The 20,278-nt window shown below is 62.9% G+C and overlaps 2 protein-coding genes across 5 annotated transcripts in view; both read right to left on the bottom strand.

The window, feature by feature from the left end:
- Positions 1 to 383: 383 nt before the first annotated feature.
- On the bottom strand, positions 384 to 7,534 carry CFAP126 (cilia and flagella associated protein 126). The gene is made up of 5 exons (XM_059490064.1): positions 7,523 to 7,534; positions 7,194 to 7,256; positions 5,992 to 6,069; positions 4,620 to 4,790; positions 384 to 668 (listed from the first exon to the last, which is right to left on the bottom strand). The coding sequence occupies exons 1-5, from the start codon at positions 7,532 to 7,534 to the stop codon at positions 384 to 386; spliced, it is 609 nt and encodes a 202-aa protein (XP_059346047.1).
- Positions 7,535 to 10,264: 2,730 nt separating this feature from the next.
- VSIG8 (V-set and immunoglobulin domain containing 8) overlaps positions 10,265 to 20,278 on the bottom strand; it is a 13,343-nt gene continuing 3,329 nt past the window's right edge. Inside the window, exons 3-8 of one of the 4 annotated variants that reach the window (XR_009420144.1) lie at positions 17,250 to 17,448; positions 14,794 to 14,961; positions 13,456 to 13,578; positions 12,338 to 12,473; positions 11,028 to 11,566; positions 10,265 to 10,404 (exon numbers count right to left, since the gene is read on the bottom strand). Coding sequence is in view for 2 of the 4 variants with exons in the window: in XM_059490458.1 (XP_059346441.1) it covers positions 11,395 to 11,566; positions 12,338 to 12,473; positions 13,456 to 13,578; positions 14,794 to 14,961; positions 17,250 to 17,448 (798 nt within the window). In the remaining 2 variants the exon portion in view is untranslated. Of the gene's footprint in view, positions 10,405 to 10,576; positions 10,854 to 10,951; positions 11,567 to 12,337; positions 12,474 to 13,455; positions 13,579 to 14,793; positions 14,962 to 17,249; positions 17,449 to 20,278 lie in introns of those variants that run through there. The other 3 variants (XR_009420143.1, XM_059490458.1, XM_059490459.1) reach the window with 3 other exon arrangements.

Genomic DNA, 20,278 nt, shown 5'->3' with positions numbered 1-20,278 from the left:
TTCCAAGCATTTCCTGCATTTCCCAGCCTTTATTTCCCATTTTTGGGGGGCCCGGACCCCCCTGAGGGGGGTGAAAGGTGGGGTTGGGGTGAGGGGATTGTCCCCAGGGGAGGGAGGGGACAATGACAGCAGAGCCACCTCGGGGGGGGGGCGCTCAGGAGCCGGGGGGGTTTTGGGGTGAGGGTCCCCAACCATAGGGATTTAGGGGACAGGGTCCCTCCCCAGGGGGATTTTGGGGACCCCCCAAACAGGGGCTGAGGGGACAGGGGGGTCCCTGCTCGGGGGGGGTCAGGGGACAGGGCTGATTTAGGGGACAGGGTCCCCCCTCAGAGGGGTTTGGGGCACAGGGTCCCCCCTCAGCGCCGTCCCCAGCTTTGGGGGGCTCAGGAGCCGGGGGGGTTTTGGGGTGAGGGTCCCCAACCATAGGGATTTAGGGGACAGGGTCCCTCCCCAGGGGGATTTTGGGGACCCCCCAAATAGGGGCTGAGGGGACAGGGGGGTCCCTGCTCAGGGGGGGTCAGGGGACAGGGTCCCCCCTCAGAGGGGTTTGGGGCACAGGGTCCCCCCTCAGCGCCGTCCCCAGCTTTGGGGGGCTCAGGGCGGGGGGAGCCCCCGCTGGGACCCCCCTGCTCCTTTCCGGAAGGTTCCGCGGGCCAGGGCTGCTGCGGCTGTGGGAGAGAGGGGGGGGCGGTCAGGGGGGGTCCCCAGGGACCCCTCAAAAGGGGGGAGCTCCTGGTTGTGGGGTCCCCACCCGGAGCTGGGGGCATTGGGGACACTGGGGACAACGGGAGCTCCCTTGTGGCAACGGCCCCAAAATTGTGTCCCCCGCTCCTGTGTGCTCCCCGTGTCCCCCCTTTGTCCCCATGCCCGCGGGCCTGTGTCCCCCCTTTGTCCCCACATCCCTCAGATCTGTGTCCCCCCTTTGTCCCCACACCCCCATGTCCCCCTGTCCCCCATTTCCGTGTCCCTGTGTCCCCCCCTTTGTCCCCACACCCCCATGTCCCTGTGTCCCCATGCCCGTGGCCCTGTGTCCCCCCTTTGTCCCCACACCCCCATGTCCCCTTGTCCCCATGCCCGTGGCCCTGTGTCCCCCCCTTTGTCCCCACACCCCCATGTCCCTGTGTCCCCCCCTTTGTCCCCACACCCCCATGTCCCCCTGTCCCCCATTTCCGCGGCCCTGTGTCCCCCCTTTGTCCCCACACCCCCATGTCCCTGTGTCCCCCCCTTTGTCCCCACACCCCCATGTCCCCTTGTCCCCATGCCCGTGGCCCTGTGTCCCCCCTTTGTCCCCACACCCCCATGTCCCTCTGTCCCCATGCCCGTGTCCCCGTGTCCCCCCTTTGTCCCTCTGTCCCCCATTTCCGTGTCCCTGTGTCCCCCCCATATCCGCCTGTCCCCCCCTCATCTGCCACGTCCCTTTGTCCCCTCATCCCTGTCCCCAGTCCCCCTATGTCCCCTGTCCCCACATCTGTGTCCCCCCATGTCCCCGTGTCCCCCATCCCGCTGTCCCCTCTCCTGTCCGTTCTGTGCCACCCCTGCCCTGCCCCTCCTTGAGCGCCGGGGGTGTCCCTGTGTGTCCCCAGCTGTGTCCCCATGTCCCCAGGTGTACCCCAGATGTGTAGATGTGTCCCCAGGTGTGTCCCAGCGTACCCAGGTGTGTCCCTGTGTGTCCCAGGTGTCCCCAGGTTTGTCCCCGTGTCCCCAGGTGTATTCCAGCGTACCCCAGGTGTGTCCCTGTGTGTCCCAGGTGTCCCCAGCTGTACCCAGATGTCCCCAGCTGTGTCCCCATGTGTGTCACCTTGCCGGTGACCCGTGTCCTGATGCTGTTGCAGGCCCTCCGCAGCGCCCGGGGCTGTCCCTGTGTGTGTCCCCACATCCCAAGTGTGTCCCCAGGTGTGTCCCCATGTCCCCAGGAAGGTCCCCATGTCCCCAGCTGTGTCCTTGTGTATCCCTGTCTGTCCCCATGTGTCCCCAAGGTGTCACCTTCCCAATGACCCGTGTCCGGATGCCATTGCAGGCCCTCCACAGTGCCCGGGGCTGTTCCTGTGTCTGTCCCCATGTCCCCAGCTGTGTCCCCAGGGTGTCACCTTGCCGGTGACCCGTGTCCTGATGCCATTGCAGGCCCTCTGCAGCTCCCGGGGCTGTTCCCATGTGTGTCCCCATGTCCCCAGAAGGTCCCCATGTCCCAGCCGTGTCCCCAGCTGTGTCCCCATGTGTCCCCATGAGTGTCACCTTCCCAGTGACCCGTGTTCTGATGCCATTGCAGGCTCTCCACAGCTCCTGGGGCTGTTCCCTGTGTCTATCCCCATGTCCCCAGCTGTGTCCTTGTGTATCCCTGTCTGTCCCCAGCTGTGTCCCCATGTCCCCAGGGTGTCACCTTGCCGGTGACCCGTGTCCTGATGCCATTACAAGCTCTCCGCAGCTCCCGGGGCTGTTCCCGTGTGTCCCCATGTCCCAGCTGTGTCCCCATGTCCCCAGCTGTCCCCATGTGTCCTCAGGGTGTCACCTTCCCAGTGACCCGTGTCCTGATGCCGTTGCAGGCTCTCTGCAGCTCCCGGGGCTGTCTCTGTGTGTGTCCCCATGTCCCCAGGAAGGTCCCCATGTGTCCCCAGGGTGTCACCTTGCCGGTGACCCGTGTCCTGATGCCGTTGCAGGCCCTCCTCAGCTCCTGGGGCTGTTCTCGTGTGTGTCCCCATGTCCCCAGCTGTGTCCCCATGTCCCAGCTGTGTCCCCAGGGTGTCACCTTGCTGGTGACCCGTGTCCTGATGCCATTACAAGCTCTCCGCAGCTCCCGGGGCTGTTCCCGTGTGTGTCCCCATGTCCCCAGGAAGGTCCCCGTGTGTCCCCAGGGTGTCACCTTGCCGGTGACCCGTGTCCGGATGCCATTACAAGCTCTCCGCAGCTCCCGGGGCTGTTCCCGTGTGTGTGTCCCCATGTCCCGAGCCGTGTCCCCATGTGTCCCCAAGGTGTCACCTTCCCAATGACCCGTGTCCTGATGCCATTACAGGCCCTCCTCAGCTCCTGGGGCTGTTCCCTGTGTGTGTCCCCATGTCCCCAGCTGTGTCCCCATGTCCCCAGGAAGGTCCCCATGTCCCAGCTGTGTCCTCAGCTGTCCCCAAGGTGTCACCTTGCCGGTGACCCGTGTCCTGATGCCGTCGCAGGCTCTCCTCAGCTCCTGGGGCTGTTCCCGTGTGTGTCCCCATGTCCCCAGCCGTGTCCCCATGTCCCAGCCGTGTCCCCAGGGTGTCACCTTGCTGGTGACCCGTATCCTGATGCCATTACAAGCTCTCCGCAGCTCCCGGGGCTGTTCCCGTGTGTGTGTCCCCATGTCCCCAGCCGTGTCCCCATGTGTCCCCAAGGTGTCACCTTCCCAATGACCCGTGTCCTGATGCCATTACAGGCCCTCCTCAGCTCCTGGGGCTGTTCCCTGTGTCTATCCCCATGTCCCAGCTGTGTCCCCATGTCCCAGCCGTGTCCCCAGGGTGTCACCTTGCCGGTGACCCGTGTCCTGATGCCATTACAAGCTCTCCGCAGCTCCCGGGGCTGTTCCCGTGTGTGTCCCCATGTCCCCAGCCGTGTCCCCATGTGTCCCCAAGGTGTCACCTTCCCAATGACCCGTGTCCTGATGCCATTACAGGCCCTCCTCAGCTCCTGGGGCTGTTCCCTGTGTCTATCCCCATGTCCCAGCTGTGTCCCCATGTCCCAGCCGTGTCCCCAGGGTGTCACCTTGCCGGTGACCCGTGTCCTGATGCCATTACAAGCTCTCCGCAGCTCCCGGGGCTGTTCCCGTGTGTCCCCATGTCCCCAGCTGTCCCCATGTGTCCTCAGGGTGTCACCTTCCCAGTGACCCGTGTCCTGATGCCGTTGCAGGCCCTCCGCAGCTCCCGGGGCTGTCCCTGTGTGTGTCCCCATGTCCCAGCTGTGTCCCCATGTCCCAGCCGTGTCCCCAGCTGTGTCCCCATGTCCCAGGTGTGTCCCCAGGGTGTCACCTTCCCAATGACCCGTGTCCTGATGCCATTACAGGCCCTCCTCAGCTCCTGGGGCTGTTCCCTGTGTGTGTCCCCATGTCCCCAGCTGTGTCCCCATGTCCCCAGGAAGGTCCCCATGTCCCAGCTGTGTCCTCAGCTGTCCCCAAGGTGTCACCTTGCCAGTGACCCGTGTCCTGATGCCATTGCAGGCTCTCCTCAGCTCCTGGGGCTGTTCCCGTGTGTGTGTCCCCATGTCCCCAGGAAGGTCCCCGTGTGTCCCCAGGGTGTCACCTTGCTGGTGACCCGTGTCCTGATGCCATTACAAGCTCTCCGCAGCTCCCGGGGCTGTTCCCGTGTGTGTCCCCATGTCCCCAGGAAGGTCCCCGTGTGTCCCCAGGGTGTCACCTTGCCGGTGACCCGTGTCCTGATGCCGTTGCAGGCCCTCCTCAGCTCCTGGGGCTGTTCCCTGTGTCTATCCCCATGTCCCAGCTGTGTCCCCATGTCCCAGCCGTGTCCCCAGGGTGTCACCTTGCCGGTGACCCGTGTCCGGATGCCGTTGCAGGCTCTCCTCAGCTCCTGGGGCTGTTCCCGTGTGTGTCCCCATGTCCCCAGCCGTGTCCCCATGTCCCAGCTGTGTCCCCAGGGTGTCACCTTGCCGGTGACCCGTGTCCGGATGCCGTTGCAGGCTCTCCGCAGCTCCCGGGGCTGTTCCCGTTGCAGCCGCTCGGCGGCCCCGGGCTCGCGGGCGCTGCGGTCCAGCCGGGCCGGGGGGATCCGCGCTGGCATCGCCCACGTGCCCAGGAAGGTGCCCCAGGGCGACACCTGCGGGGGGGGGCACGGCGGGGGTGGGACCCCAAAACTGCCCCGGGTGCGGGGGGTGGGACCCCAAAACTGCCCCGGGAGCGGGAGGGGACCCCAAAGCTACCCCGGGAGCGGGGGTGGCACCGGTGTGCCCCCGGGAACGAGGGGGACCCCAAAACCGCCCCGGTGTCCCCCTGGGGACCCCAAAACTGAGCAAGGGGGGGAGGACCCCAAAACTGCCCCAAGTGCAGGGAGAGACGCCAAAACTGCTCCGGGTACGGAGGAGGGACCCCAAAGCTACCCCGGGACGGGGGGGAGGACCCCAAAACTGCTCCGGTGTCCCCAGGGGGACCCCAAACCTGCCCCGGGGCTCCAGGAGCGGGGGGGAGACCCCAAAACGGTCCCGGGACCGAGGGGAGACCCCAAAACTGTCTTGGAAGTGGGGGTGACCCCAAAACTGCCCCAGGACGGGGGTAGGGACCCCAAAACTGTCTTGGAAGTGGGGGTGACCCCAAAACTGCCCCAGGACGGGGGTAGGGACCCCAAAACTGTCTTGGAAGTGGGGGTGACCCCAAAACTGCCCCAGGACGGGGGTAGGGACCCCAAAACTGTCTTGGAAGTGGGGGTGACCCCAAAACTGCCCCGGGTGCGGGGAAAGACCCCAAAACTGTCTCGGGAGTGGGGGTGACCCCAAAACTGCCCCAGGACGGGGGCAGGGACCCCAAAACTGTCTCTGGAGTGAAGGGAGGGACCCCAAAAGTGCCCCGGGTGCGGGGAGAGACCCCAAAACTGCTCCGGGATCTCAGGAGCGCGGGGGACCCCAAAAGTGCCCCGGGTGCGGGGGGTGGGACCCCAAACCTGCCCCGGTATCGCCCCGGGAGCGGGGCAGGACCCTAAAATTGCCCCCGTGTCCCCCCGGGGACCCCAAAACTGTCTCGGGAGCGAAGGGGGGGACCCCAAAACTGTCTTGGAAGTGGGGGTGACCCCAAAACTGCCCCAGGACGGGGGTAGGGACCCCAAAACTGCCTCGGGAGTGAAGGGAGGGACCCCCCAAACCTGCCCTGGGTACGGGGCGGGACCCCAAAGCCGCCCCGGGTCCGGGGGGATCCCAAATCTGCCCCGGGTGCGGAGGGGACCCCAAAACCGTCCTGGGTGCGGGGAGAGACCCCAAAAAGTGCCCCGGGAGCGAAGGGGGGGACCCCAAAAGCGCCCCGGGGCTCACCTTGGATCGCGGCACGTGCGGCAGGAGGTGCCCCCGGTCGTCGGCGATGAACGGGGTTGGGGGGCGAGGGGTCGGCAGCTGAGGGGGGGGGGGGCGGTGGGATTGGGGGGTCAGAACCGGCCTGGGGGGGGGGGGGGGGCTGGGAGGGGTTTGGGGGTGCTGGGGTGAAGTTTGAGGGTACTGGAGTGGGGTTTGGGGGGGCCGGAATTGGGCTGGGGGGCGTCGTGGGAAGGGGTTTGAGGATCATGGGATGAGGTTTGGGGGGCTTGGGATGGCGTTTGGGGGTCCTGGGAAGTGTTTGGGGGTCCTGGGAAGGGGTTTGGGGGTCCTGGGATGGCGTTTGGGGGTCCTGGGAAGGGGTTTGGGGGTCCCCGGGGATAATGACCGGGTTGGGGGTGTCCTGGTGGGTCCTGGGAGGGGTTTGGGGGTCCTGGGGTGGCGTTTGGGGGTCCTGGGATGGCGTTTGGGGGTCCTGGGAAGGGGTTTGGGGGTCCTGGGATGGCGTTTGGGGGTCCTGGGATGGCGTTTGGGGGTCCTGGGAGGGGTTTGGGGGTCCTGGGAAGGGGTTTGGGGGTCCTGGGATGCGTTTGGGGGTCCTGGGGTGGCGTTTGGGGGTCCTGGGGTGGCGTTTAGGGGTCCTGGGAAGGGGTTTGGGGGGTCCCCGGGGATAATGACCGGGTTGGGGGTGTCCTGGTGGGTCCTGGGAGGGGTTTGGGGGTCCTGGGATGGCGTTTGGGGGTCCTGGGAAGGGGTTTGGGGGTCCTGGGGTGGCGTTTGGGGGTCCTGGGATGGCGTTTGGGGGTCCTGGGGTGGCGTTTGGGGGTCCTGGGAGGGGTTTGGGGGTCCTGGGGTGGCGTTTGGGGGTCTTGGGAAGGGGTTTGGGGGTCCTGGGAGGGGTTTGGGGGTCCTGGGGTGGCGTTTAGGGGTCCTGGGAAGGGGTTTGGGGGTCCTGGGGTGGCGTTTGGGGGGTCCCCGGGGATGATGAGCGGTTTGGGGGTGTCCTGGTGGCCCGGGAAGGGGTTTGGGGGTGCTGGGGTGGGGTTGGGGGGTCCCCGGGGGGGGTCAGGACTGGGCTCGGGGGGGTCCTGGGAGGGGGTTTGGGGGTCTCAGAGGGCTCTGGGGGGGCGGGGCTGGGGTTGAGGAGGGGTCTGGGGGTGTCGGTCAATGCCCCCCCATTCCGGGTCGGGATTTTGGGGGGGTACCTTCGGGGGGGGGCGGGGCACGGTCCAGCACTGCAGCCGGGGGGGGCTGAAGGCGTCCTCGTACTGGGGAGGGGGAGGGGCCGCTCAGAGCCGGGACCCCCCGGGCCCCTCCCCCGAGACCCCCGAGCCTCCTGTCCCCCCTCATCCCCCCATTTTCCCCCTTTGCTCCCCTTTTCTCCCCCCCATTTCACCCCCTCTTCCCTCCCACCTTTGCCCCTCCTTCCTCTCCTTTTCCCTCCCCTTTTCTCTCCCCTTTTTTTCCATTTCCCCCCCATTTTTCCCCCATTTTTTCCCCTTTTTTCCCCCATTTTTCCCCGCCCCCCCCACACCTGCCCCGCCATGTTGCGTTGCCCGGCAACCGCCGCGCGCGCCCCCTGGCGGCCGTTACGGGGGGCGTGGCCAAACGCGTCATCAACAGAAACCACGCCCACTCCCTGACCACGCCCCTCAGTAGCTCCGCCCCCCTGCGGGCCTCAGGACGGGCTTGGGGACAGAGGAGGGGACACGAAGGGACAGGGATGGGGACAGGGATGGGGACGAGGACAGCGACAGGAGGGGACATGAGGGGACACGAAGGGACAGGAATGGGGACAGGGAATAGGGACAGGGATGGGGACAAGGACAGGGAATAGGGACAGGGATGGGGACGAGGACAGCGACAGGAGGGGACATGAGGGGACGTGAAGGGACAAGAGGGGAATAGGAACAGGAATGGGGACGAGAACAGGGCCAGGAGGGGACACAAAGGGATGGGGACAGGGACGGGAGGGGACAGGAGAGGACAGGGACAGAAGGAGACACGCAGGGACAGGGAATAGGGACAGGAGGGGACAGGGATGGGGACGAGGACAGGGGTAGGAGGGGACACAAAGGGTTGGGGACGTGAAGGGACAGGAGGGAACAGCGACAGGGACACGAAGGGATAGGGACAGGAGGGGACAGGGATGGGGACAGGGACACGAAGGGGACAAGGAGGGGACAGGGACACGAAGGGGACAAGGAGGGGACAGGGATGAGGACGGGGACAGGAGAGAATAGGACAGGGATGGGGACGAGGACAGGGACAGGAGGGGACACAAAGGGATGGGGAGAGGGATGGGGACATGAAGGGATGGCAGGGGACAGGGACAGGGACACGAAGGGACAGGGATGGGGACAGGGACATGAAGGGACAGGAGGGGACACGAAAGGACAGGGACAGGGAATAAAATAAGGACAGCAGGGGACAGGGACAGGGACACGTCCCCTGTTCCCCTCCCCACCCCCGTGTCCCCTCAGCCCCGTGTCCCCCTGTGGAGGGGACAGAAGCCACCTCAGGCCACTGAGAGGGGCGGGTTGGGGACACCGGTGTCACCTCTGGGCATCCTTGGTTTGGAATGTCCTGTCCCCTCTGTCCCTGTCCCCTCTGTGTCCCCTCCATGTCCCCATCCTTGCCCCTGTCCTTTTCACCATTTTTGTCACCTTTGTCCCCATCCCTGTCTCCTCTGTCCCCTCCCTGTCCCCTCCCTGTCCCCTCTGTCCCCGTCACGCCACTCCCATCTCAATTCTCTCAATTTTATTCCATTTTTTCATTTTTTTTTTTCTTTTCCCTTTTTCTCCATATTTTTTTTCTTCCTGGTTTCGGGGTTCGTTTTCCTTTCGCTCCGTTCCGAACCGGCCCCAAAAAAAAAACCCCAAAAAATCCCAAATGTGGGGGCGGGGACAGAGGGTGACAATGACACCGTGGGGGGGACTGGGATGAGACTGGGGAAACTGGGAATGGGGGGGATCATAAAAAAAGGGGCCAAACCCCAAAAATTAAGCAAAAAAAAACAGGGGAGGGAGGGGATTTGGGGCATTTTGTAGGATTTTTAGGGTTTTTAGGGTTTTTTTTTGGGCTTCGGGAGCCGCTGCTGCCGTCACTTTGTCGGGCAGGCTGTCGCTGTCACCGTCACCTTGGTGGCCCCATGAGGGAGCTCCAGGACAGGAATTTTTGTGGGATTTTGTAAGATTTTATGGAATTTTGAGGGGAATTCTGTGGGGTTTAGTAGGATTTTGAGGGTTTTTAGGGTTTTTTTGGGCTTCGGGAGCCGCTGCTGCCGTCGCTTTGTCGGGCTGGCTCTTTGTGTCACCGTCCCCGTCCCTGTCCCCGTGGTGGCCCCGCGAGGGAGTTCCAGAAAAGGAATTTTGTGGGATTTTGAAGGATTTTATGGGATTTTGGGGGCAATTTTGTAGGATTTTGAGCGGTTTTAAGGTTTTTCGGGCTTCGGGAGCCGCTCCTGCCGTGGCTTTTGTAGACCGGCTCTCGCCGTCGCTGTCCCCGTGGTGGCCCCGCAAGGGAGCCCCAGGAAAGGAATTTTGGGGGATTTTAAAGGATTTTATGGGATTTTGGTAGCAATTCTGTGGGATTTCGGCAGGAATTTTGTAGGATTTTGAAGTTTTTTAGGGTTTTTTTGGGCTTCGGGAGCCGCTCCTGCCGTCACTTTGTCGGGCGGGCTTTTTCTGTCGCTGTCCACGCGAGGGCGCTCCAGGACAGGAATTTTTGAGGGGCTTTTGACGGATTTTATGGAATTTTTGGGGGAATTCTGTGGGATTTTGAGGTTTTAGGGGGTTTTTGGCTTCGGGAGCCGCTCCTGCCGTCACTTTGTCCGGCTGGCGCTTTCTGTCGCTGTCCCCGTGGTGGCCACACGAGGGCGCTCCAGGACAGGAATTTTTGGGGGATTTTGAAATATTTTATGGAATTTTGGGAGGGATTCTGGGAGGTTTTGAGGTTTTTTGGGGGTTTTTTGGGCTTCGGGAGCCGCTCCTGCCGTCCCTTTGTCACGCGGGCTCTTTCTGTCGCTGTCCCCATCCTCGTCCCCGTGGTGGCCACACGAGGGCGCTCCAGGACAGGAATTTTTGGGGGCTTTTAAAGGATTTTATGGAATTCCGTGGGAATTTTTGTGGGTTTTGAAATATTTCATGGAACTTTTGGGAGGAATTCTCTGGCATTGTGTACGATTCCGTGGGATTTTGGGAAGAATTTTGTAGGATTTTGAATCTTTTTAAGGTTTTTTGGCTTCGGGAGCCGCTCCTGCCGTCACTTTGTCGCGTGGGCTGTCCGTGTCGCTGTCCCCGTCCCTGTCCCCGTGGTGGCCACACGAGGGCGCCCCAGGAAACGAAGTTTTGGGGATTTTAAAGAATTTTATGGCATTTTGGTAGGAATTCTGTGGAATTTAGTAGGATTTTGAAACTTTTTAAGGTTTTTTTTGGGCTTCAGGAACCGCTCCTGCCGTCACTTTTGCTGTCCTGTCTCTGTCCCTGTAGTGGCCCCACGAGGGAGCTCCAGGACAGAATTTTTGTTTTGGGGATTTTGAAGATTTTACGGAATTCCGTGGGAATTTTTGTGGGTTTTTGAAATATTTTATGGAATTTTTGGGAGGGAATCCTCTGGCATTGTGTGTACGATCCTGTGGGATTTCGGGAAGAATTCTGTAGGAATTCGAAGCTTTTAAAGGATTTTTTGGGCTGGCGGAGCCGCTGCTGCCGTCACTTTGTCAGGTGGGCTGTCCGTGTCGCTGTCCCCGTCCCTGTCCCCGTGGTGGCCACACGAGGGCGCCCCAGGAAACGAAGTTTTGGGGATTTTAAAGAATTTTATGGCATTTTGGTAGGAATTCTGTGGAATTTAGTAGGATTTTGAAACTTTTTAAGGTTTTTTTGGGCTTCAGGAGCCACTCCTGCCGTCACTTTTGCTGTCCTGTCTCTGTCCCTGTAGTGGCCACACGAGGGCGCCCCAGGAAACGAAGTTTTGGGGATTTTAAAGAATTTTATGGCATTTTGGTAGGAATTCTGTGGAATTTAGTAGGATTTTGAAACTTTTTAAGGTTTTTTTTGGGCTTCAGGAGCCACTCCTGCCGTCGCTTTTGCGGACTCACTGTCCCTGTCTCTGTTCGTGTAGTGGCCCCGCGAGGGAGCTCCAGGACAGAATTTTTTTGGGGGGCATTTTGAAGATTTTACGGAATTTTGTGGGTTTTTGAAATATTTTATGGAATTTTTGGGAGGGAATCCTCTGGCCTTGTGTGTACGATCCCGTGGGATTTCGGGAAGAATTCTGTAGGAATTCGAAGAAGCTTTTAAAGGATTTTTTGGGCTGGCGGAGCCGCTGCTGCCGTCGCTTTGTCGGGCGGGCTCTCTGTGTCGTTGTCTCTGTCGTTGTCGCCGTCGCCGCCGGGTGGCCGCGGTGTCACAGCGCGGGACAGGTGACCTGGTGTCGCATGCCGTCGTTGCAGAGCAGCGCGGCCGCGCGCTCGTCGCCGTCGCCGTGCTGGCACTGCATGTAGCTGATGCCATGCGGGGAGTACGAGTGGTGGGCACAGGCGGCGCACGGCCGGGGCATGGTGCCACCCGTGCTGCTCCTGCGGGGACAGCGCGGTGACATCGTCAGGTGGCGCCGCCAGGGGGTGGGTGGCGCTTGGGGAAAGGGGGTTTGGCGCCGCCCCGTGGTGTCGCGAGGGGTTTGGTGGCACCTATTGGCACCTCTTGGTGGCCATCAGTGCTCTGTGCCACCCACCCCTGCTTGGTGACACTTCTAGGTCGCCCTCAGTGCCCTGTGCCACCCATCCGAGCTTGGTGGCACCCATTGGCACCCCTTGGTGTCCCTCGGTGCCCTGTGCCACCCTCCTGTGCTTGGTGGCACCCATTGGCACCCCTTGGTGACCCTCAGTGCCCTGTGCCACCCTCCTGTGCTTGGTGGCACCCATTGGCACCCCTTGGTGTCCCTTTGTGCCCCTCAGCACCCTGTGCCACCCACACGAGCTTGGTGGCACTCACTGGCACCCCTTGGTGTCCCCCTGGCACCCACCCCTGCTTGGTGACACCCTTGGTGTCCCTCAGTGCCATGTGCCACCCTCTGCACCTGGTGGCACCCATCAGAACCCTCGGTGTCCCCCTGGCACCCACCAGTAGTTGGTGCCACCCACCCAGTGTCACCCATTGGTGCCCGTTTGTCCCCGGTTGTGCCCAGTAGCAGCCAGTGGTGACCACTGGACCCCAGTGGTGCCAGTCACTGGTGCCCAGTACAGCCCAGTACAGCCCAGTGCCAGTCACTGGTGCCCAGTAGAGACCAACAGAGCCCATTAGAGCCCAGTACAGCCCAGTGCCACCCCGTGCCACCCCGTGCCACCCACCGGCAGTCGCTGCAGGCGCGCTGGCACTCCTTGCGCTGGTAGCGGGCGATCAGTGCCCAGATGAGCAGCCCCAGGAGGCTGAGCAGGAGCAGCGAGCCCAGGATGGAGCCCACGATGATGCCAGCCTGGCGCCCGCCTGGCACGGGGACACGGCTGTCACTGCCAGCCCCCGCTGCCACCACGGGGCCACCATGGTGCCACCCAGGGACGCTGCAGTGCCAGCCTGGAGCCCAGGGACACCCTGGTGCCAACCCAGAGCCACCCCTGGTGCCACACGGGGTCACCCTTGGGAGCTGAGACATGCTGGTGCCACCCTGTGTCACCCCCCAATGTCCCCAGTGTCCCCAATGTCCCCATTGCCCCCAATGATGTCCCCAATGTCACTCACGTGGCCCCGGGCTCAGGTTGAGCTGGCACACCCTAATGTCCCCAATGTCCCCAGTGATGTCCCCAATGTCCCCAGTGTCCTCAATGATGTCCCCAATGTCCCCAGTGATGTCCCCAATGTCCCCAGTGTCCCCAGTGTCCCCAGTGTCACTCACGTGGTCCCGGGCTCAGGTTCAGCCCTGTGTCCCCAATGTCCCCATTGCTCCCAATGATGTCCCCAATGTCCCCAATGATGTCTCCAGTGTCCCCAGTGTCACTCACGTGGCCCCAGGCTCAAGTTGAGCTGGCACACCCCAATGTCCCCAATGTCCCCAATGTCCCCATTGCCCCCAATGTCCCCAATGTCCCCATTGCCCCCAATGTCCCCAGTGTCACTCATGTGGCCCGGGGCTCAGGTTCAGCTGGCACACCCCAATGTCCCCAATGTCCCCAATGTCCCCAATGATGTCTCCAGTGTCCCCAATGTCCCAAATGTCCCCATTGCCCCCAATGTCCCCAATGTCCCCAATGTCCCCAGTGTCCCCAATGATGCCCCCAATGTCCCCAATGTCCCCAGTGTCCCCAGTGTCCCCAGTGTCCCCAATGTCCCCAATGATGCCCCCAATGTCCCCAGTGTCCCCATTGTCCCCATTGCCCCCAATGTCCCCATTGTCCCCATTGCCCCCAATGTCCCCAATGTCCCCAGTGTCCCCAGTGTCCCCAATGTCCCCGATGTCCCCAGTGTCACTCACGTGGCCCGGGGCTCAGGTTCAGCTGGCACACCGAGTAGCCCACGCGGTTGGTGACACGGCACTGGTAGGTGCCAGCGTGGCTGACGGTCAGGCTGCGGATCAGGAGGTCACCGGGGGCACGGCCTGGGATGGCACGGGTGGCACTGTCACCTCGGTGTCACCGGGGCACTGTCACCTCGGTGTCACCCACACGTCCCAGAGAGGGAGAGAGGGGACACGGGGACACGGACAGACATAGAGACATGGACAGACACAGGGACACGCAGGGACACAGGGACATGGACGGACATGGGGACATGAGGACACACAGGGACACGGGGACATGGACGGACTCGGGGACACACAGCCGAGGACACACAGACATGGACACACGGACACACAGACACATGGACAGGGACACAAGGACATGGGGACACACGCAGGGACACACGGACATGGATGGACACAGGGACATGGACACACGGACATGGGGACACACAGGGACACGGGGACAGGGATACCAGGACGTGGGGACACATGGACACACGGACATGAACCCACAGACGCACGGACACACAGACGTGGGACCCTCCCAAACCCCCCAGAACCCCCAATTCCCCCCCCGGTGCCCCCAGACCCACCTCGGTGCCCCCAGACCCACCTTGGTGCCCCCAGAGCCACCTTGCAGGGTGCCCATGGGCAGAGACACCCCCAAATCCCCCAGATCCCCCCCAAATGCCCATTGAGCCCCCAGACCCACCTTGCAGGGGGCCCGCGGGCAGAGACACCCCCAAATCTCCCCCAAATGCCCTCGGTGCCCCCCTGAGCCCCCAGACCCACCTTGGTGCCCCCAGACCCACCTTGCAGGGTGCCTATGGGCAGAGACACCCCCAAACCCCCCAGATCCCCCCCAAATGCCCTTGGTGCCCCCAGACCCACCTTGCAGGGTGCCCGCGGGCAGAGACACCCCCAAATCCCCTCCAAATGCCCTCGGTGCCCCCCTGAGCCCCCAGACCCACCTTGCAGGGTATCTGAGCACAGGGGCACCCCAAAGCCCCCCAGAACCCCCAATTCCCCCCCACCCCGTGCCCCCAGACCCACCTCGGTGCCCCCAGACCCACCTTGCAGGGTGCCTATGGGCAGAGACACCCCCAAACCCCCCAGATGCCCCCCAAATGCCCTTGGTGCCCCCAGACCCACCTTGCAGGGTGCCCGCGGGCAGAGACACCCCCAAACCCCCCAGATCCCCCCCAAATGCCCTTGGTGCCCCCAGACCCACCTTGCAGGGTGCCCACGGGCAGAGACACCCCCAAATGCCCCCCAAATGCCCTCTGTGCCCCCCGGTGCCCCCAGACCCACCTTGCAGGGTGCCCGCGGGCAGGCGCCCCCCGCCGTAGCCCTCTGCCAGCTTTGCCCACTGGTACGAGAGGGGCGCGGTGCCCCCCCGGCTGAAGCAGCGCAGCAGCACCGACCCCCCCTCGATCAGCTCCCCCTCGCTCCAGCACTGCGGGGCCGCCGGCTTCTCTGCTGGGACACGGGCACGCGTCAGGGGACACCGGGACACCGGGACACAGCAGGGGACACCGGGACAGCCCAGGGGACACGGGAGGGACACCGGGACACCGGGACACGGGGACAGCTCAGGGGACATGGGGACAGCTCAGGGGACACGGCCCGGGACACCGGGACACGGGAGGGACACCGGGACACGGGGACAGCCCAGGGGACACGGGAGGGACACCGGGACACGGCCCGGGACACCGGGACACAGGCAGGGGACACCGCGACAGCTCAGGGGACACACAACAGGGGCAGGGGACACGGCAGGGGACACCGGGACACGGGAGGGACACGGGGACAGCTCAGGGGACACGGCAGGGGACACACGGACAGGGGCAGGGGACATGGCAGGGGACACTGGGACACAGGCAGGGGACACTGCGACAGCTCAGGGGACACGGCCCGGGACACCGGGACAGCGCGACAGCTCAGGGGACACACAACACGGGCAGGGGACACGGCAGGGGACACCGGGACACGGGAGGGACACGGGGACAGCTCAGGAGACACGGCCCGGGACACGGGGACAGGGGCAGGGGACACCGGGACACGGCAGGGACACGGGGACAGCTCAGGGGACACGGTCCGGGACACCGGGACACGGGGACACGGCGGCAGCTCAGGGGACAGCCCAGGGGACACACAACAGGGGCAGGGGACACGGCAGGGGACACCGGGACACGGGAGGGACACGGGGACGACTCAGGGGACACGGCAGGGGACACGGGGACAGGGGCAGGGGACACCGGGACACGTCAGGGGACACGGGGACAGCTCAGGGGACAGCCCAGGGGACACGGGAACAGGGGCAGGGGACACCGGGACACAGCAGGGGACACGGGGACAGCTCAGGGGACACACGGACAGGGGCAGGGGACACCGGCAGGGACAGTGCGACACCGGAGGGGACAGCCCAGGGGACACACAGACACCATCAGGGGACACCGGGACACGGCAGGGGACAGTGCGACAGGGGCAGGGACAGCCCAAGGGACAGCAACAGGGGACACCGGGACACCCGAGGGGACACACGGACACGGCAGGGGACACAGGAGAGGACACTGGGACACGGCAGGGGACACCGGGACACAGGAGGGGACACAGGGGCAGGGGACAGCCCAGGGGACATGGGGACATGTCAGGGGACATCACCACACCAGAGGGGACACAGGGATAGCAGCAGGGGACACAGGGACAGGGGCAAGGGACAGCCCAGGGGACGTGGGGACATGTCAGGGGACATCACCACACCAGAGGGGACACCAGCAGGGACAGCCAGGGAGGGACAGGGGACACTGTTGGGGACACTCAGGGGGACACCTTCAGAGTCACCAGGGGCCACCCAGGAGAGGGGACACCTGGGAGTGTGGGGGGACAGGAGTCACCTGGGGCGGGGGGGACACGGGACACTGTCAGGGCCACCTGCATGGGGGACAGGGGACATTGTCAGGGCCACCAAGGGCCACAGGAGAGGGGCACAGGGGACACCTGGGAGGACACAGGTGGCACCACCACAGGCGCCACCAGGGGCCACCCAGGAAGGGAACTTGGGAGTGGGACAGGGGACACTGCCAGTGCCACCAGGGGCCAGCCAGGAAGGGGACAGGACAGGGGACATTGTCAGGGCCACCAAGGGCCACACAAGAGGGGCCACCAGTGCCACCAGGGGCCAGCCAGGAAGGAGACTTGGGAGTGGCACAGGGGACACTGCCAGTGCCACCGGCGGCCACATGAGAGGGGCTCAGGTGACACCAGCAATGCCACATGAAAGGGCCACAAGTGACACTGCCAGTGCCACCAGGAGCCAGCCGGGAACGGGACTTGGGAGTGGCACAGGTGACAATGGAGGCCACATGAGAGGGGCACAGGTGACACTGCCAGTGCCACCAGGGGCCAGCCAGGAAGGGGACAGGACAGGGGACATTGTCAGGGCCACCAAGGGCCACACAAGAGGGGCCACCAGTGCCACCAGGGGCCAGCCAGGAACGGGACTTGGGAGTGGCACAGGTGACAATGGAGGCCACATGAGAGGGGCACAGGTGACACTGTCAGTGCCACCAGGGGCCAGCCAGGAAGGGGACAGGGGACATTGGGCGCCACATTAGAGGGGCACAGATGACACGGCCAGTGCCACCAACAGAGCAGTGTGACCACAACAAACCAACGCCACCTCGGCGCGGGGCGGGGAGGCGCCACCGGTGCCCCATTGGTGCCACACCGGTGCCACCGCGGTGCCACGTCGGGCGCGCGCTCACCTTGCACGGTGACGATGACCTCGTGCACGGCCACCGTGTTCTTCTTGACGCGGCACTGGTAGGTGCCGGTGTCGCTCTCCTGCAGGTCGGCCACGCGGATGGAGGCGTCGCGCTGGCCCGGGTCCGTCTGCACGAAGGCCACGCGGTCCTGCAGCCCCGAGCTGCCGTAGTTCACGTGGTGGTCCTGGTAGGACAGGAACTGGGGACACGGGGACGCGGGGACAGCGTCAGTGCGGCCTTGGGGACACTGCGGGTGGGGCTTGGGGATGGGTTTGAGTTGGGTTTGATTTGGGTTTGGGTTTGGGTTGAGTTTGGTTTGGGTTTGGGTTTGGGTTTGGGTTGAGTTTGGGTTTGGGTTTGGGTTTGGGTTTGGGTTTGGGTTTGGGTTGAGTTTGGGTTTGGGTTTGGGTTTGGGTTTGGGTTTGGGTTTGGGTTGGGTTGAGTTTGGGTTTGGGTTTAGTTTGGTTTGGGTTTGGGTTGAGTTTGGTTTGGGTTTAGTTTGGTTTGGGTTTGAGTTTGGGTTTGGGTTGAGTTTGGTTTGGGTTTGGGTTTGGGTTTGGGTTGAGTTTGGTTTGGGTTTGAGTTTGGGTTTGGGTTGAGTTTGGTTTGGGTTTGGGTTTGGGTTTGGGTTTGGGTTTGGGTTGAGTTTGGTTTGGTTTGGGTTTGGTTTTGGGTTGGAATGGGTCTGGGGTTTGGGTTGGGTTTGGTTTAAGTTGGGTTTGGGTTGGGTTTGGTGTTGAGTTGGGTTGGTTAGGATTAGGGTTGGGTTGGGTTTGAGGTTGGGGTTTTGGTTGGGTTTGGGTTGGGGTTTGGGTTGGGTTTGGGGCTGGATTTGGGGTTGGCGTGGGTCTGGGATTTGGTTAGGGCTTGGATTGACTTTAGGTTAGCGTTGGTTGGGATTAGGGATGTGGCTAGGGTGAGGGTTAGGGTGAGGGTGAGGGTTAGGGGTTAGGGTTAGGGTTAGGTTAAGGGTTAGGGTTAGGGTTAGGGTTAGGGGTGAGGGTTAGGGTTAGGGTTAGGGTTAGGGTTAGCAGTTAGGGTTAGGGTTACAGTTAGGGTTAGGTTAAGGGTTAGGGTTAGGGTTAGAATTAGGGTTAGGGTTAGGGTTAGGGTTAGGGGTGAGGGTTAGGGTTAGGGTTAGGGTTAGGGGTTAGGGTTAGGGTTACAGTTAGGGTTAGGGTTAGGGTTAGGTTAAGGGTTAGGGTTAGGGTTAGAATTAGGGTTAGGGTTAGGGTTAGGGTTAGGGTTAGGGTTAGGGTTAGGGTTGGGCTCAGCTCAGGGCCTGCCTGTTCCTATCTGTGCCTGTTCCTTTCCTGCCTCTCCCTTTTCATCCTTCCCTGTCCTGTCTGTCCTGGCATTTCTCCTCCTTTCTTGGACTCTGTGTCCCCTCCTGGTCCTTTTCTGTCCCCTCTGTCCCTGTCTGTGCCTGCCTACAGCTGCCTGTCCCTGCCGCCTCCTTTCTTTCCTTCCTGTCCCTGTTTTTCCCTGCCTGTCCCTGCCTGTCCCTGCGTCTCTGGCTGGGCTCCACCCCAGCCCAGCCCTGTCTGGTCCTTCCCAGACGCTGCCAGACCTTCCCTGTCCTGTCCTGCCCTGCCTGTCCCTGCCTGTCCCTGCCTGTTCCTGCCTGTTCCTTTCCTGCCCTTCCAGACCTTCCCTGCCCTGCTTGTCCAGCCTGTCCTGCCTGTCCCTGCCTGCTCAGCTGGGCTCCATCCCATGGATCCCATCCCCTCCCAGCCTGTCCTGCTTCATCCTTCCAGACTCTGCCTTCTCCTTCCCTGTCCTGCCAAATCCTGCCTGTCCTGTCTGTCCCTGCCTGTCCCTGCCTGTCCTCCTTCATCCTTCCCATCCCTGCATTTCCAGACCCAGCCTGGTCCTTCTGTGCCCTTCCCAACCCTCTTTGTCCCTGCCTGTCCCTGCCTGCTCAGCTGGGCTCCATCTGACCCCATCCCAGCTTGTCCTGCCTGTCCCTCCTTGTTCCTTCCCTGTCATTCCTGTCCCTTCCCTGCCCTGCCCAATCCTGTCTGTCCCACTTCATCCTTCCCATCCCAGCACTTCCAGACTCTGCCTGGTCCTTCCCTGCCCTTCCCAACTTTCCTTGTCCTGTCTGTCCCTCTGTGTCCCTGCCTGTCCCTGCCATCCCAGCTTCTCCTGCCTGTCCCTGCCTGGTGTTCCCCTGCCCGGCATTTCTGGACTTTGCCTGGTATTTTCCTGCCCTTCCAGACTTTCCCTGTCCCTCTCTATCCCTGCCTGTCCCTTTCTGTCCCTCCCCATCCCTCTCCATCCTTCCCTGTCCCTCCCTGTCCCTGTCTGTCCATCCTTGTCCTTCTCTGTCCCTCCCTGTCCCTCTCTGTCCCATCAGTTCCTCCCTGTCCCCTGTCTGTCCTTTCCTGTCCTGTCTGTCCCTCCTTGTCTTTCCCTGTCCCCCCTGTCTCTCTCTGTCCCCTGTCTGTCCTGCTTGTCCTGTCTGTCCCTCGCCATCCCTCTCTGTCCCCTCTGTCCCTCCCCATCCCTCTCTGTCCCTCCCTGTCCCCTGTCTGTCCTGTCTGTCCTTTCCTGTCCTTGTCTGTCCCTCCCTGTCTTTCCCCGTCCCCTCTGTCTCTCTATCCCACCCCTCCCTCCCCTGTCCCTCTGTCCCTCCCTGTCCCTGTCTGTCCCACTTGTCCCCTCTGTCCCTGTCTGTTCCTGTCTCTTTCTCTCCCTCTCTATCCCACCTGTCCCCTGTCTGTCCTGTCTGTCCTGTCTGTCCCTCCTGTCCCTCCCCATCCCTCCTGTCCCTTTTGTCCCTGCCTGTCCCCTGTCTGTCCCTCCCTATCCCTCCCTGTCCCTCCTGTCCCTTTTGTCCCTGCCTGTCCCCTGTCTGTCCTGTCTGTCCCTCCTGTCCCTCCCCATCCCTCCTGTCCCTTTTGTCCCTGCCTGTCCCCTGCCTGTCCCTCTCTCTCCCTCTCTCTCCCTCTCCCTCTCTGTCCATCCCCATGCCTCTCCATCCTTCCCTGTCCCTCGTGTCCCCGTCACTCCCTGTCTGTCCCTTT

This window comes from Ammospiza nelsoni, chromosome 28 (genome assembly GCF_027579445.1).
Source record: "Ammospiza nelsoni isolate bAmmNel1 chromosome 28, bAmmNel1.pri, whole genome shotgun sequence".
In the NCBI taxonomy this organism is placed as follows: Eukaryota; Metazoa; Chordata; class Aves; order Passeriformes; family Passerellidae; genus Ammospiza; species Ammospiza nelsoni.
The sequence above is the reverse complement of the archived record's forward strand: the minus strand, read 5'-3'. Positions and strand labels throughout refer to the sequence as shown.

Excerpts from the sequence above, each read along its gene's own strand:
- CFAP126 (XM_059490064.1), bottom strand. Across the intron at positions 4,791-5,991 it reads CGCACGTGCCGCGATCCAAG|GTGTCGCCCTGGGGCACCTT; the intron begins GTGAGCCCCGGG and ends CCCCCCCCGCAG. Across the intron at positions 669-4,619 it reads GGACACGGGTCACCGGCAAG|CCGCAGCAGCCCTGGCCCGC; the intron begins GTGACACCCTGG and ends TCTCTCCCACAG.